Here is a 13,427-nt window from a genome sequence, read left to right as displayed (position 1 = left end):
ACCTGGTTTCCAAATAAGCAAAAGGCAGAACTGAGAACTGTGGCAGAGCAAATTGGTACCACGCAGCTGAGGGAGGAAGGGAGTGATCGACCTGGAAATCACCACTGGTTACAAGAACACTGTCCTTTTAGGGACCCGAGATGGTTCTTAGCTCTTCTGCTCATAAGTCAAGGGTTTGGTACTGGGCTTCGCATCAATGTTATTCTGTAATTTCTCAATGAACGTTTTTTCCAAAGAAACTTGATCTCCCCCCATTTATGGACCTACATGTTTCACAGGAACAGCTTGGGTTGCCTGACTGAAGGGTACAACAGATTCAAACATTCACAGTACAAACATCGGTCTTTAACCTCCCTGTCGTCAATTGACCCATTTGAATGTGAACTAGGCCTATACGAGTTCATAATTGCGAGTTGAGACAGAAGCTCAATGACCCAAACAGAACACAAAGCCAAATATAAACTGAAACTGACTTCTAATAAATGGCTTTGCCCAGCAGATGACGCCATTACCTAATTTTATATTTCTCGAACCAATACCCGAAGACAGACAAGATAACCTGATGATATTTGAAAAGACAGTTTCTTCGGCATATATAATAAATCTCGAGATTAATTTGACAATGTAACCTTTTTTTACTTTCAACTGCTTATTTCCCAAGGTATATCACTAACAGTGTAGGCCTAGGACCATATATACTGTGATTACCTGACACTCAACGGGGTAAATAAAACTCACAATTCGGGCGTAGAAATATAGTCCCTGAGAGACGAGTATCTAGATGCAACATATCGGTGACAGAGCCACAACATGGCCAGTTTGGAGTACCCATCATATCTGCAACACACCTTCTACAAAAGTTTCATTAAAATTACCCTTAAGTCTGTTAACGAAATTATTGGCTGTGATATATGCATAATATGCCTCAAAGTATTCATTTTAGATATTTATGGTTATTTTTATGATTATGGCTGCCTGCTCTCCCTGGATCCGCCGGTCACGTTTTTCATCGAGCAGCTCGAGGGCAGCACGTGCACGATGCCGGTTATGTAACCGCGCGCCGCCGTGGCGACGCTGCGCAGTCAAAGCGAATCGGCTCCGGTTTGCCCGATAGTGGCAGTGCGCAGAGGGGAAAAAATGAAACTCGCTGAATTCACAGTCACGCAAGATGCGCGTCGCGACTTTTCCCGAAAATACGGATAATGGCTCAGCGATGCAGAGCGTCAGGTAAAGCTGCCCTCCAACACCGCCTTTCTCTCGGCTCCTACCTGCGGCATGGCTGTCTGCTGCACATGGGTGGCTGCGTGTCCTGTGCAGACGCATGTGATGATCTTGCGGTGACCCTCGACCCCCCCCCTCCGGGACAGGAGATTAGTTACGTCACCGTCTAGCGCGGCTCTGCCGCCATGAACCCGGGCGAAGGGCAGGGGAGCTGACGTGGTTCGGCCGGGGCTGCGTGCATGTACCGCCAGTTTAATAATTAACACGGCGCATAAGTCTGGTAACGATGAGCGTATATGGGGGTTTAGGTCGGGTGAAAGTCCGCGTTTCCGGAGTCGGGCACATTCATTTAAATAATTCGTCTTATTAACTGATTTTTAATCTAACAGCACTTGGGATGATCGCGGAAGTAATAAATTGCGCATTTTTATCTCTTAACGAATAAGCGGTAAAACAGCACCGTCATGACGATGTGAATAAAACCTATGCAATCAATGTTGTAGAAGACAGTTTGATAATGGGGAGGGGGTACTTAATAATATAAAGGCAAGAGTCTATTTATAGGGGGGGGGGAATGGAGCCAAGTTAAATATCGTGGGGTTCACGTTCCCTCTATCTCCCCCCATTCCTACGCGCCTGCTTGCAATGTATGTATGCATCGCTCGCCATAGTTACATAACACATCTGCATATATAGGTTATATACCAGTAGCATTATTACAATTAATCTACGTTCTACAGCTGGGTAAGTTATAATGCTTCACTTTGACAACCTCAGCCACATTAGTGCCGATATTAGGCTATAATATTACATAGTATTTTCCTAATGAGACGAGTTGACGTAACCCCGGAGGCGGACATCGTGTGCAGGGAATAGATTTTTCTGGATGAAGCTCTCTGGAAGATCTGAACACTGCAGTGTCTAGTTTGGTAGCCAAGTCCGTTTGAAAATAGCATATCAATTTCTGCTCAAAGCTATTCCTAACTGCTTAGTCGAATTTCGCCCTATATATTAATTGTCTTGACTTTTTTAATGTGCACATTTTTAAGTGAACATTTGCTTGTTTTGCAGGCACAAAGTAGGATGACCTCTCCGCCCACCTGCTTGCGCGTGGCATGGCCGATCTGCGGATCACCCAGCCTGGGATCCGTCTGTGGCAGAGTACTGGGAAGGATGCACATCACCTTATCCCAGGGTTAATGAGGCTCCACTTTATTTATGGCAATATTTTCATGATTAATCTTTGGATAAAAGCCCTTGCTTTCCTTTCGTGGAGCCACCAACAGGCATTCTGTGTCCTGTGAGGCAGCCGGAAGGAATTCTGCAAATAGCCTACGAGTATTATTAGCAAGAACGCGACGTTTAATCGATTAGTTAATAAAGAATGAGACTTAAAACATCTGTTCTATTATTTATTTTGTGGCTTTTTAAAATAAGACAGTTTTTGCCTAAAGAACCTAACAAAAACTACACACTTAATGAAATTTGTTAAAAACTCATAGTTTATAACTACAATAGACATTTACTTCATTGTGTTTGCAAACTATGTACACATACAAGCTACTACGTTTGGCAACAGACCATTAAAAATTCAGCTTTTGAGGCAAGCACCAATGAGCAGCACTGGATATTTAAAAAAAAACAAAGAAATATACATATCTTTGACTATTTACAGGATAAGTTTATTGTGAGATTGTCGTCTCTTCCAGAACATTCTGTGAAGCCACTCGTGCGGCCGTGCCAGATCCTGATTACAGTCAGTATAAACACTTTACCAAAGACCTCTAGGCAGAAGTCTGGTGTTCAGTCCCGAATCAGCCATTATTTAAAGACTCAACATTCCTGGTCGCTCATGCCCATATTCCACACGTAAGTGTTGTGAGCGTGACGGCGTATGAATTTGGTAACTGGAAGCCTGACACATCAAAGAACAGGTATCGTTCCGTTTTAAAGCTGGCGCTATTGATAAACATATTAATCGATACATTAAATATGCGTGCACGCCAAAAATATATGCTCCGTTAATAAATTGCAACAATTCACAATTGTTAACATAGAAACTAAACTATAGTAATACATCACGTTCAAATTAGGAGCTTGGAGCGCAGTCAGAACTGAAGGTAGTATTCATCCGGGAACTTTACCGCTACACCGCCTATTAGACCGCTATTTGGTAACGGGTCTCACAGATCCCAGAGCTGAACAAAGCATCTCCGGTTCTTGTATCTCACACTATTTGCCAGTCTGCACTTGTAGTCAACATTTCAATGTCTTCCACATCTCAGAAACATGCATTGTATGTTAAATAGTATGGCTGCAGTGCCACCATTGCACACACGCATGTTTGTCAATGAAATGTCTGTCTCGTAGTTTAATTAATCTAAATAGGAAAATATATTCCTGTCTGGATTATAACAGGGACAGGCAATGGTGTAAAAAGATCGTCTTTGAAAACCATGAACAAGTGCACTTTACCTTGCAAAAAGCAAACACCTGGAATCTGATAATTAATATATTTATATATACTTCCATATTCATTAAAAATAAGTTACATTCAGTATCAAATTTCCACTAAGGTGCCCATGTACCTTTCCCACGTCTTAGTATCAGACACGTGACCCGCCGTACTCTACGCAAGCGCTCATCTGCGCTAGATACACTAATCAAACCAAAAGTAATTTTGGTCTTATGTTGAAAAACTTTGCCCTTAGATCAAACATTCTTTGACAGTTATGATACAGACTTAAATATTTATCAGTCAGTTGTTACATTATATGGTAAATCTATAAATTGTAAACATGGCACTTCAACAGAATAAAATTAATGTCCTGCTAACTGCAGTGTTATTTTGAACAAAGTTATTCTCATTTTTCTATTAAAATAACATTACCGTGTCATCTTCCTCAGCTAAAACTATCATAAAAATAAAGACTCACCACTTAACTGAAAAAAAGCGTTTTGAAAAATATATGGGGATAAAATGTGGGCATTGAGTGATTTAGGACTCGTCTGCTTCAGTCTTCTTGGATTCACCGTATGGAGATTCCATGATCTGACTCTCTACAGGTGAAGCTGCCTCCGCCTCGATCGGCGTTTCCAGGTTGGGGGCTTGGTTGTCGGTATTTTGGGAGAGAGATGTGAGCCCGAAGGTTTTACCTACAGAAAGCGCTGGCGACATGCCCGGGAAGGCTGCGGCTGCAGCCGCCACCGCCTGCGCGGGGAGTCCGGGGTACAGCAGCGGGAAGGGGTTTGTCACCGCTGCCGTGGCGGACAGCAGATATTTTTCCAAATTGGACTTGTCCACAAAAGGCATGTAAGACGCAGCCGCTGATGGGTTAAGAAAATAGAAAGGCATGCAGAAAGACGCTTGTTGTCCGAAAGGTACACCGCCTAGTCCCATCAATGAGTTTAAAACAGACACATCGGGTCTGCCGGGCGAATCAGATTTAAACATCGCAAAGTCATTGGGGTCCAGTTTCGCTCTCTTGGCTCGGGGCTCGTCCCCGTACTCTTGCTTAATTTTAACCGGCTGGGGTCCGACCGCCTTTGCTCCGTTACAGTCTAGGTCGGCCTTCCATTCATATTTCTCCACATCTCCTCCATAGCCGCTGTCGGTGTCCGTGTCGTTTTCGTTCAGTTCCCCGATATGAGTCCTCTGGATAACGGGAACACAGTTCGCCTGCGTTTCCGCTTTCTGACCATGAGCTACGGTGGCGCTTTTACTGGCCAGGAGCTGCTGGGATAGCAGCTGGGCGCTGGGAAGGAGCTGAGCGCAAACTTTCTGGAGGTGGTTGATTAGCTGAGTGCATCTCTGGTCCCGGGCAGTCCAGTTCTCGGACCTGTTCAGGAACTGCAGCACTTCTTTGGCACAAGTTTGAAAGCCCGAATGGAATGCATCTAGATCAGCCTGGACACACGATTTTGTCGATCGATCACCTACGAAAAGAGCATTCAGAAATTTATCAGATTTCAAATGTTCGAAAGAAAAAAAAACATCTCCGTGTCATACTAAGTACTGCCGAAGATCGCGTGCATTATTTGCATCGATTAATGGTCGCGATTAAGTCAAGTTCAGTTCAGCCTGACAGGAGCCATGATGCCACTCACCGCTCTCCAAAGCGATAATCTTCTTGTGCTGCTGCTCGGTGATCGCGGTCAAGGCGTTTACATGTTTCAGCGTCAATTCCAGAACCACAGCCTTCTCCAAATGCCCAAGCGTCTATGCAAGACACAAACACACATCATCAGGTAACACTGTGAACTTTGAATAAACAGTGATTTTTAAAATGATAGCCCTGCACCACGGAACTGGAACCGAACGGAGAGGAAACTTGCCGTCAGTTTCAGGTGTTCCGGTAACAAATCTTTCAGCTGCCCAATACACTCATTAATCCTATCTCGTCTCTTCTTCTCAATCAGCCTGTGTGGCAACTTATAGGCGTCCTGTTGACAGAAACGGTTAGAAGCATTGGTGTGTATATCTGGGGGGGGGGGGGGGACACAATGATTATTCTAAAATAACCCTCGCTTTTAAAATCTCGTGTGTCACATTCTTTGTAATGTACCGGACAAAACTTTCACTTACCTTGGCGTCCTCCCTCTTCACCACTCGTTTTGATTTGCACATGTAGAGAGATGAATATTCCACCCTGTTATTGGGGAAAAAAAACATTTAACGATAGATGCCACCGGAAAAAATATGAATTTTCACGAATGTCATGCAATAAAAAATAACTTGCCCGAGGAAATCTGCCTGATCCAGCGATTGTCTGTCCGGCAGACGTGATATTCTGTCGTCCATAACTTCCCTGTTTCCAAGTGCTTTTTCTGATTTTTATTATTAATATTCCAGGGCCGATCGAGGCGTCGCACCGCAGACACACGTCCGGCTCAGTTGCACTTTAAAGTGATATATCCACTTTCCTCCGCTGACACTTTGGAGCCAGCTTTCCGCGCGCACGGCGCACGCGCGTCTCCGACCAGCTTCCAGCTCACGTGTAAAATGCACCAGCGAGCAGAAGCGCAATTACGGCCTAATTAAATCTCGTGGCTGTTTATTCCCCTCAGTCAGTCCCCGATGTTGAAGTTGTGAACGAGGAATGCCCTCCCGAACAGAAGCAAAACTGTATTCCCGCATTAAAAGTTTTACCCAAATATACGTCCCCAAAGCCCTCCTCCCTCCACGAAGACCACATGGACGTAAATGTGCCAGGGCAGGAGCGGACGGCTCCTCCGCGATATGCTGCTTTTCCTCCGCTATCGCGCTGGCGGGCTACTCCTCCTTAACCCTTCCCTGCCCGCCCGATGCCAGCCTGTGCGGAGGTAACCATGGCACCAGGAAACACTGCGTGCGGAAACATGTGCTGCACATGGCAAATATAGGACGGACTTATTCTCATTGGGTAAAATTGAGCTCGTGGCGACCAATGATGTTTTTGGGGGGAGATTTTAGTTTTAATAAAATACAGTGGATCAAGTTGGTGGGGTACTCAGCGGGGAACACATATTAAAAATAAAGTGTGGATGTTACTTTATTTTGAAGTTGTTTCTAATCGCTTAGAAGATAATTAAATTAGTAGGCCTATGTCAATAAAATCAAACGACTTTATCTAGGCAAAGGCAAGCTTTTAATTACAAAGATCTACTGCAATATTTAAGCGTCACGAATACCACTGATAATGTAACAATACCAGTGCCTTACTTATGCATTGGACAGACAACTACATTTTACAATTAAGATTCAATTAATGCCATAACAAACGCCTTTACGCAAACCGATTTACAAACCGTCACTTTTTTTTTTTTTTACAGTATTTGTATATTTGGGTATGATGATACATTCATGTTGCCATCAGCTCCCCCCCCCCCCTACATTTTTATATTGTTCCTCGATATTCCATAACCTCCCAATAAATACTGACGGCCAAAACACCCATGTCACTTCTAGTCCTTTCTGACATAACACTGACGTAAATGCATTCTGTGTTTGTACGCATTTCCGACGGATGGATTAAGAGGCTGGAGGGATGAGTTTGGGATCGTTTGGTGACCTACGACCTTCAGCTATGGCAATATGAATTTGGATAAACTAGTGTCTGCTGCTGGAACCAAACACGACAACAACTTAATCCGATTTCAAAATGGCAACTATCCGGCTTTCAGAATGATTGGCTCATACTCGTAGGTCACGTCGCTGAAAATAAATCACGTGGTTCCTCCAAGTGTAATCACGACATTTATTAGATCACGCAGCAATACCTTATCATGGGTCGTGTAACGTAACTTCGGTTCTTCTGTTAATTTCCGATTTTATTTATTAAAATCTCGTCCTTAATTCTTGGATGTAATGAAACCTTTCTGCGGTTTTGTTCCCATTAAATTTGGAGGGAAAAAAATGAAGTAGGTATTTAAGATGCAGTTAGTGAGATTTGAACCTGATTTTGGGTAATTACCATTGCTGAGTTTGCTATGCACAATGTTGCATTAGTATGCAAACTGCTAGATTAAGACATGCAGGGTTTGAGTCTTCATACAAAGCACCCTCCTCTGCTCCTTTACATCTATCCTAGTGAACTGAAGAGTCTTAGCCAAGCTGCAGAATCAACAACTCAGCAGAGATCCACTCCCCCAATAATCGCCATGCAGCTGTCTGGAAAGGAGACCATGCGGATGTGAGTAATTCTGACATTAGCTCATTTTCAGGACCCACTTTGCCTGTCTGGGATCACGTCAGGCCTGGAACCAACTCGGGACGCGCAGGGCAGGTGACGCCATGCACAGGATGCCGGTTCAGTACCAACCACACTTTTCCCCTGGCATACAGGAATCGCCTCGAACCCAAATCATACCGTGAAGAGACACCAGGTGCTGCCCAGTTCCAGCTCGCTTTGATTTTCCACTGCAGAAGAGTCGGCTCGGGGAAGGCGTTGGCGGGTTTGGGGAGCGGCAGTGATTTAAAACTGAAGAGACAATTATTTACTGTTCACACGGTGCACATGATTTACTGTGCGCAAATTTCCACTAGCAAGTGAGAATCACTGTCTTATATTAGCATCAAACGCTAGCAGAATTAGCATTAGCTTGCATAAATTTGCATTATGAATCCATTCCGTTCAGCCGTTTTATAGTACTTCAAGTTCCAAGTTATCAGGAACGCAATCGGGAATGCATCAGTACATCACGATGTGTGATAGTACTGGTAATGAATAATATATAGTACGTGGTTTTTTTTTCTTCAGATGATCCACACATATCGACACAAACCACCAGTGTCTGCGAGCATTTCGACCAATCAGATGGTGGTGATGCAGCCAGCTCGGTTTGGTCATGCTTTCAGCTTGGGTACGGTTCAGATAATTCGCAATGGAAAACCGTCACTTGGCGGTACGGCTTGGTTCTTGGTGGCAGTGGAAAAGCACTATATGAGTACAGCTTCTGTATGTAGCTTTGGCGATAAGCTGGTCTGTAGCTTAGTCATTTGTCACTGCTGCTGCAGCCTCATAGTCGGGTCATTAGTGATGTCATTACAGGTGCCCCAGACCTTAAAGCTGCGTCCCAGGTTGAGTTTGTTCACAGCATAGACTTTCAGCCCCTTCACTAATGAAGCTCTATGGAGACGCGTTCCTCCCACCGTCTGGGCCGGACCGCCGACTACGGCTTGGTCACACCCAAGCACCGTCACCCTTGCCTCTGGCTGGCGTGTCCCAGGAAGGTCCCGGACCATCCCGAGCTGCAGTCGAGCAAGGGATTCACGAGACCCACCCCTGTGAAAAACAGCGAGGTCTCTGGCACCCATCTGTCTGTAAACAGCCTGAGAAAAACAGTCCAATTAGCCGCTGTATGACAGTCACAAGGGGCTTCCCCCATGGACAGCGAGACCTGAGAAACTCGCCTGGACAGTAATTGTATTATCTGGTGCCAAGTAAGTACTATATTACATACCCTTTATTACAGCCCTTATGTATTTTCAAGAAAAAAGATAAATCTGGTTTAGGGTATAATGATACATACATGCATATATGTGTGTGTGTGTGTGTGTGTGTATTTAGAGGGAAACAGCTTGCCACAGGAAATTGTTATTGGTTGTTTATAAAGCACTTTCTCAGTTATACGTGGCCCCCTTAGGGACACATTGCCGGCACTCAGCCTATGACACAGCAGGGCTACGCTCCAAGCACACGGAGGTCAGCTTTGAGGGCTCCTTCAATCCCGCCTGTCAGCCCCCTGTCTTCTACTGCGCTTTTGTTTTCCGGAGTCATTGAAATGTTAATCAGTAATGGCGGACATTCCACAAGAAATTCCCATGGCCCGTTTGCGCTTTTTCAACTCGGATGAATCACTAGCGCCCGAACTGCGAGCGAGCATCTGTGCTTTCGACGAGAGCGTTCGGGACAGCTAGAAATGCAGCCTGGTGGGGGGGGGGGACTCGGTTTCTGCTGGAATCTTGTCACTTGTTTTAGATGAGCTTGGATCCTTTATTAAATTACCGCTGTCAAGTTACTGTGAAATACACAGGATCACATGTTCCGGATCACAGGTTACGGGAAGGCGCGCGGGCTGCAGGCCGCGGTGTGATGGCGGGAGGCCGGCCCGTCTGATCTTTAATCCCTCCTTGGCTTTTGCTCTGATTCACCCACATCACTGGTTGGCCGCGGCAGCCGCTAACTTCCCAGCTCGTTCCCGTTTTTGTTGACTTCCTGACCGCCTCTGATTATACGTTAGCTGTGCCTGGCTGAATTGTGAGCTTTTTTTTCTCTTCGCTGCACGGAGTGACAGCTGCGGACATCGGAGTGAGAAAAAAAAAAAAGTCAACCTCCTTTCAGAGCTGACAAGGCCCATCGCTAGGCTGCCTTTGGCGAGATCCAGGGAACGGGCTGACAAGCTCCGCCCCTTCTCCATGTGGCCAGGCAGGATGATTGTGTGGCCAGAGCTGAGGATCAGCTCCAGGGCTTGGGTCCAGATGGAATGGCCAACCGCCGATGGTGTGTGGGAGGTCGGGGAATGTCCTTCTCGCTTATGCAGTTAGTAAGGCTGACCGATGGTAACCACGGTAATGCAAAGGAGCTCGCACAGGTGCGGGAGGGGTACAGATGGACAATCCAGTGGCTTGCTGACATTTTCTGGACTGATAGACCTAGCCAGGTTTCCACAGTTACCTGGAGAAAATGAAGCTTTAAGGAGGATCAACATAGGCCTGATAATACCTCATGGGAGGGACCAGCTATTAAATGTTAGCACTTGGAAATATGATTTTGGTTCCAGCTGGTCACTTGATACTTACATATCTTATGGCTTCTTGTAAGATTAGTTCACCAGGCTAGAGCCTATTAACTAGGATACTCATGTTTACCGTACCTGACACTCCCTGGATCAACTTGGGAGGGATTGGTCTGGTTTAGGGCCCCAATGGTGAAACCACTATAGCAACTCCGGGATTTGAACCAACAACCTTCTGATATCAGCCTAACCCACCGAGTCGCACACCAGCCCCCCTCACCTACTGCCGAGACTAGCAGACTTTTCTTTCCCATTACTCTGCTCTCCCACCATCAAAGCATGTAAACGCCCCCCATGAGAGACCAATTAGATGCTAGGTTGCACCCCAGGCCACCATGGGCTCCCCCCAGCACTGCGTGTCCCCTGGCCCACATAGGCAGTAACGTGACGGCAGAGACACGCTTTGTGTGAAACATAAATGCCATTGACAGCCACCGACTGATCTTCAAGTGTGTTTCCCTGGCAATGGGGGGGGGGGGGGGGAACTAGGGTAATTTTTCCTCGTGTTTGGAGTGTGACCAGCAGTCTGACTGTGACCCACCCCCCATGTGACTCATCACAAGCAGCAGATATATTTAGATTTATTTGTATCTTTAGTCATCAGATTAAATGAGGGGGTTTACATCTAACTTTTGATGAAGAGCGATTAACAATCAGTCTGATTCTACGGAACTAATGCTATGAAATACTTTGTTTTCTTATTTGCAGGCAGGTTCATGCTTTCATCTCCCATTCAGGATCTTGGGCTGAAATAAACATTATGAGAAATTGTAATAGTTTTATTTCAATTATAACTGCATGCATTTAGTTTGTGAGCCATTTTCTTCTTTGCATCACGCTTCATTTTCTCCAAAAATAATCAAATTTTAGGATGACTAAACAGATTACAGATATCTTTTAAGTCCTGCTGTTTAAATAAAGAACCTGGCTGGTATTTTATTGATCAATGAAGTATCACATTTCTTAGTTTTGATGTTGGGATTTAAAAAAAAATAAAAAATTCTCCTCATCCAAGTAACCTATTATAACGCCGACACATCACACAGCATTCAAACATGACTGTCATACATAAAAAAAAAACACATTTTCTTCTGGCTGAAATATGATGGTTTTTGCTGTATAGAACATGTCTTAAAAGAGATCTTATGACCAAACACAGTGAACACTATTCATTGAAACTCACATGTTCCTTAGATTACCCTCATTTCAGAGGAAACACGTCGCCATCACTTTTTTGTAAGAGTGTGTAGGAGTTTGACCCCCTTTATGCTCAACTGCGAGAAACACCTGTGCAGGTGGGAACTAAACTTGGAGTCACAGCACTGACTCTCCACTTGCCCAGCAACCCTTTGAGCAGTTTCTTGAGTGAAGGGGGCAACAGTGATATGATCACTCTGCCAGCCTCGGGACTCAAAACACTCTGCCTGCCTCGGGACTCAAAACACTCTGCCAGCCTTGGGACTCAAAACACTCTGCCTGCCTCGGGACTCAAAACACTCTGCCTGCCTCGGGACTCAAAACACTCTGCCTGCCTCGGGACTCAAAACACTCTGCCAGCCTTGGGACTCAAAACACTCTGCCAGACTCGGGACTCAAAACACTCTGCCTGCCTCGGGACTCAAAACACTCTGCCAGCCTCGGGACTCAAAACACTCTGCCAGCCTCGGGACTCAAAACACTCTGCCTGCCTCGGGACTCAAAACACTCTGCCAGCCTCGGGACTCAAAACACTCTGCCTGCCTCGGGACTCAAAACATTCTGCCTGCCTCGGGACTCAAAACACTCTGCCAGCCTTGGGACTCAAAACACTCTGCCAGCCTCGGGACTCAAAACACTCTGCCAGCCTTGGGATTCAAAACGGTGACCTTCCCGGACAGAGACATGGACTCCCAACCCGCAGAACCACACGGCACCAAAAAAAGTCAAGACCTCTTCGATCACTCTGCATCGAGGTTTGATTTCACCACTAGCACGGCATATGCCACCAAGTTTAAAAGAAGAGGGAAGTTCTTTTGAGTGTATCAGAGACAATCTATATATGCTTCGGTAGTGAAGTTTATCGCAGTAAAATGCCACGCAAGACCTGAGGGAAAATTTCTGGACTTTGAATAACTGGGGGGGGCATTTACAAGGGAAAGGACTCATACATTTTATTATTTGGAACCTTCTGGAATAACATGAGGCACTTTCAGTGATTGCTGGACGCCTTATGGAGTTTTCTTCACGCTGCTAGTACGCAGGACACGTCTGCCAGCATAGTGTGAGAAACATCCCTGGTCCCTGTGCCTTTGCAGAGGGCTACGGTCCCGGTGCCACACAGGCGTCATATTTCAGGCAGCCGAAATAAACCTGATGGCACTGCAGCATGTCAAGCTGAGATAAAGACCGCAGTGGAGCTGAACAGCAGGAGAGCAGTGGGAAGATCCCCTGAACCTCAGGGCCGGCTGCAGAGCTAAATATGTATCATCCATCTCGCCTTCCATCTTCTAACTGCTTATTCTGTGCAGGTCGATGGAGGCCTGGAGTCCGTCAGAGGAAGCACAGGGGCACGAGGCCGGGGTACAACCCGGACGGGACGCCAGTCCATCACATGACACGTACACTGACACACTCACACACACACAGTCGTGTAATCATGTCTTTTGGGGACCGTTCATTTATGTCTATGGGAAAAATGCTAACGCTAACTATGACAACCTTAACCCCTACCCTGCCCATAACATAACCATGTGTAACCAAACAAAATACAGGAGTTTTGCATTTTTAGTTTTTTCATTGCAGTCAGGGATTTTTATAAAATAGAGTTTTCCCATAAGGTAAAAAAAAAAAGGGTCCCCACAAGGTAAGGTATACCTGTACCGCGCACACACACACACACACACATACTTTAGGTGAACGCACAACATGTTGATCCTTGAAGCAGATGGGCT

At 45.5% G+C, this 13,427-nt stretch overlaps 1 protein-coding gene and 2 long non-coding RNA genes across 4 annotated transcripts in view; 1 reads left to right on the top strand and 2 right to left on the bottom strand.

Annotated features, from left to right (window-relative positions):
- The window catches only part of LOC125731230 (uncharacterized), a 28,979-nt gene extending 27,653 nt beyond the window's left edge, over positions 1 to 1,326 (bottom strand). The window contains exon 1 of one of the 2 annotated variants that reach the window (XR_007391522.1): positions 1,269 to 1,326. This is a non-coding gene — a long non-coding RNA (uncharacterized LOC125731230). The remainder of the gene's footprint in view (positions 1 to 1,268) is intronic. The other variant, XR_007391540.1, reaches the window with a different exon arrangement.
- Positions 1,068 to 2,622, top strand: LOC125731219 (uncharacterized). The gene is made up of 2 exons (XR_007391505.1): positions 1,068 to 1,227; positions 2,293 to 2,622. It is a non-coding gene; the product is annotated as an uncharacterized LOC125731219 (long non-coding RNA).
- LOC125731187 (class E basic helix-loop-helix protein 41-like) lies at positions 2,620 to 6,551 on the bottom strand. Its single transcript, XM_049005863.1, has 5 exons — positions 5,961 to 6,551; positions 5,807 to 5,870; positions 5,557 to 5,664; positions 5,329 to 5,440; positions 2,620 to 5,157 (listed from the first exon to the last, which is right to left on the bottom strand). The coding sequence occupies exons 1-5, from the start codon at positions 6,020 to 6,022 to the stop codon at positions 4,220 to 4,222; spliced, it is 1,284 nt and encodes a 427-aa protein (XP_048861820.1). The 5' UTR covers positions 6,023 to 6,551; the 3' UTR covers positions 2,620 to 4,219.
- Between the last annotated feature and the right edge of the window lie 6,876 nt (positions 6,552 to 13,427).

Source organism: Brienomyrus brachyistius, chromosome 1, assembly GCF_023856365.1.
Source record: "Brienomyrus brachyistius isolate T26 chromosome 1, BBRACH_0.4, whole genome shotgun sequence".
Lineage (NCBI taxonomy): Eukaryota > Metazoa > Chordata > Actinopteri > Osteoglossiformes > Mormyridae > Brienomyrus > Brienomyrus brachyistius.
The sequence above is the reverse complement of the archived record's forward strand: the minus strand, read 5'-3'. Positions and strand labels throughout refer to the sequence as shown.

Excerpts from the sequence above, each read along its gene's own strand:
- LOC125731187 (XM_049005863.1), bottom strand. The coding sequence starts at position 6,022 with ATGGACGACAGAATATCACGTCTGCCGGACAGACAATCGCTGGATCAG. Across the intron at positions 5,871-5,960 it reads GATCAGGCAGATTTCCTCGG|GGTGGAATATTCATCTCTCT; the intron begins GCAAGTTATTTT and ends CCCCAATAACAG. Across the intron at positions 5,665-5,806 it reads TGAAGAGGGAGGACGCCAAG|GACGCCTATAAGTTGCCACA; the intron begins GTAAGTGAAAGT and ends TTCTGTCAACAG.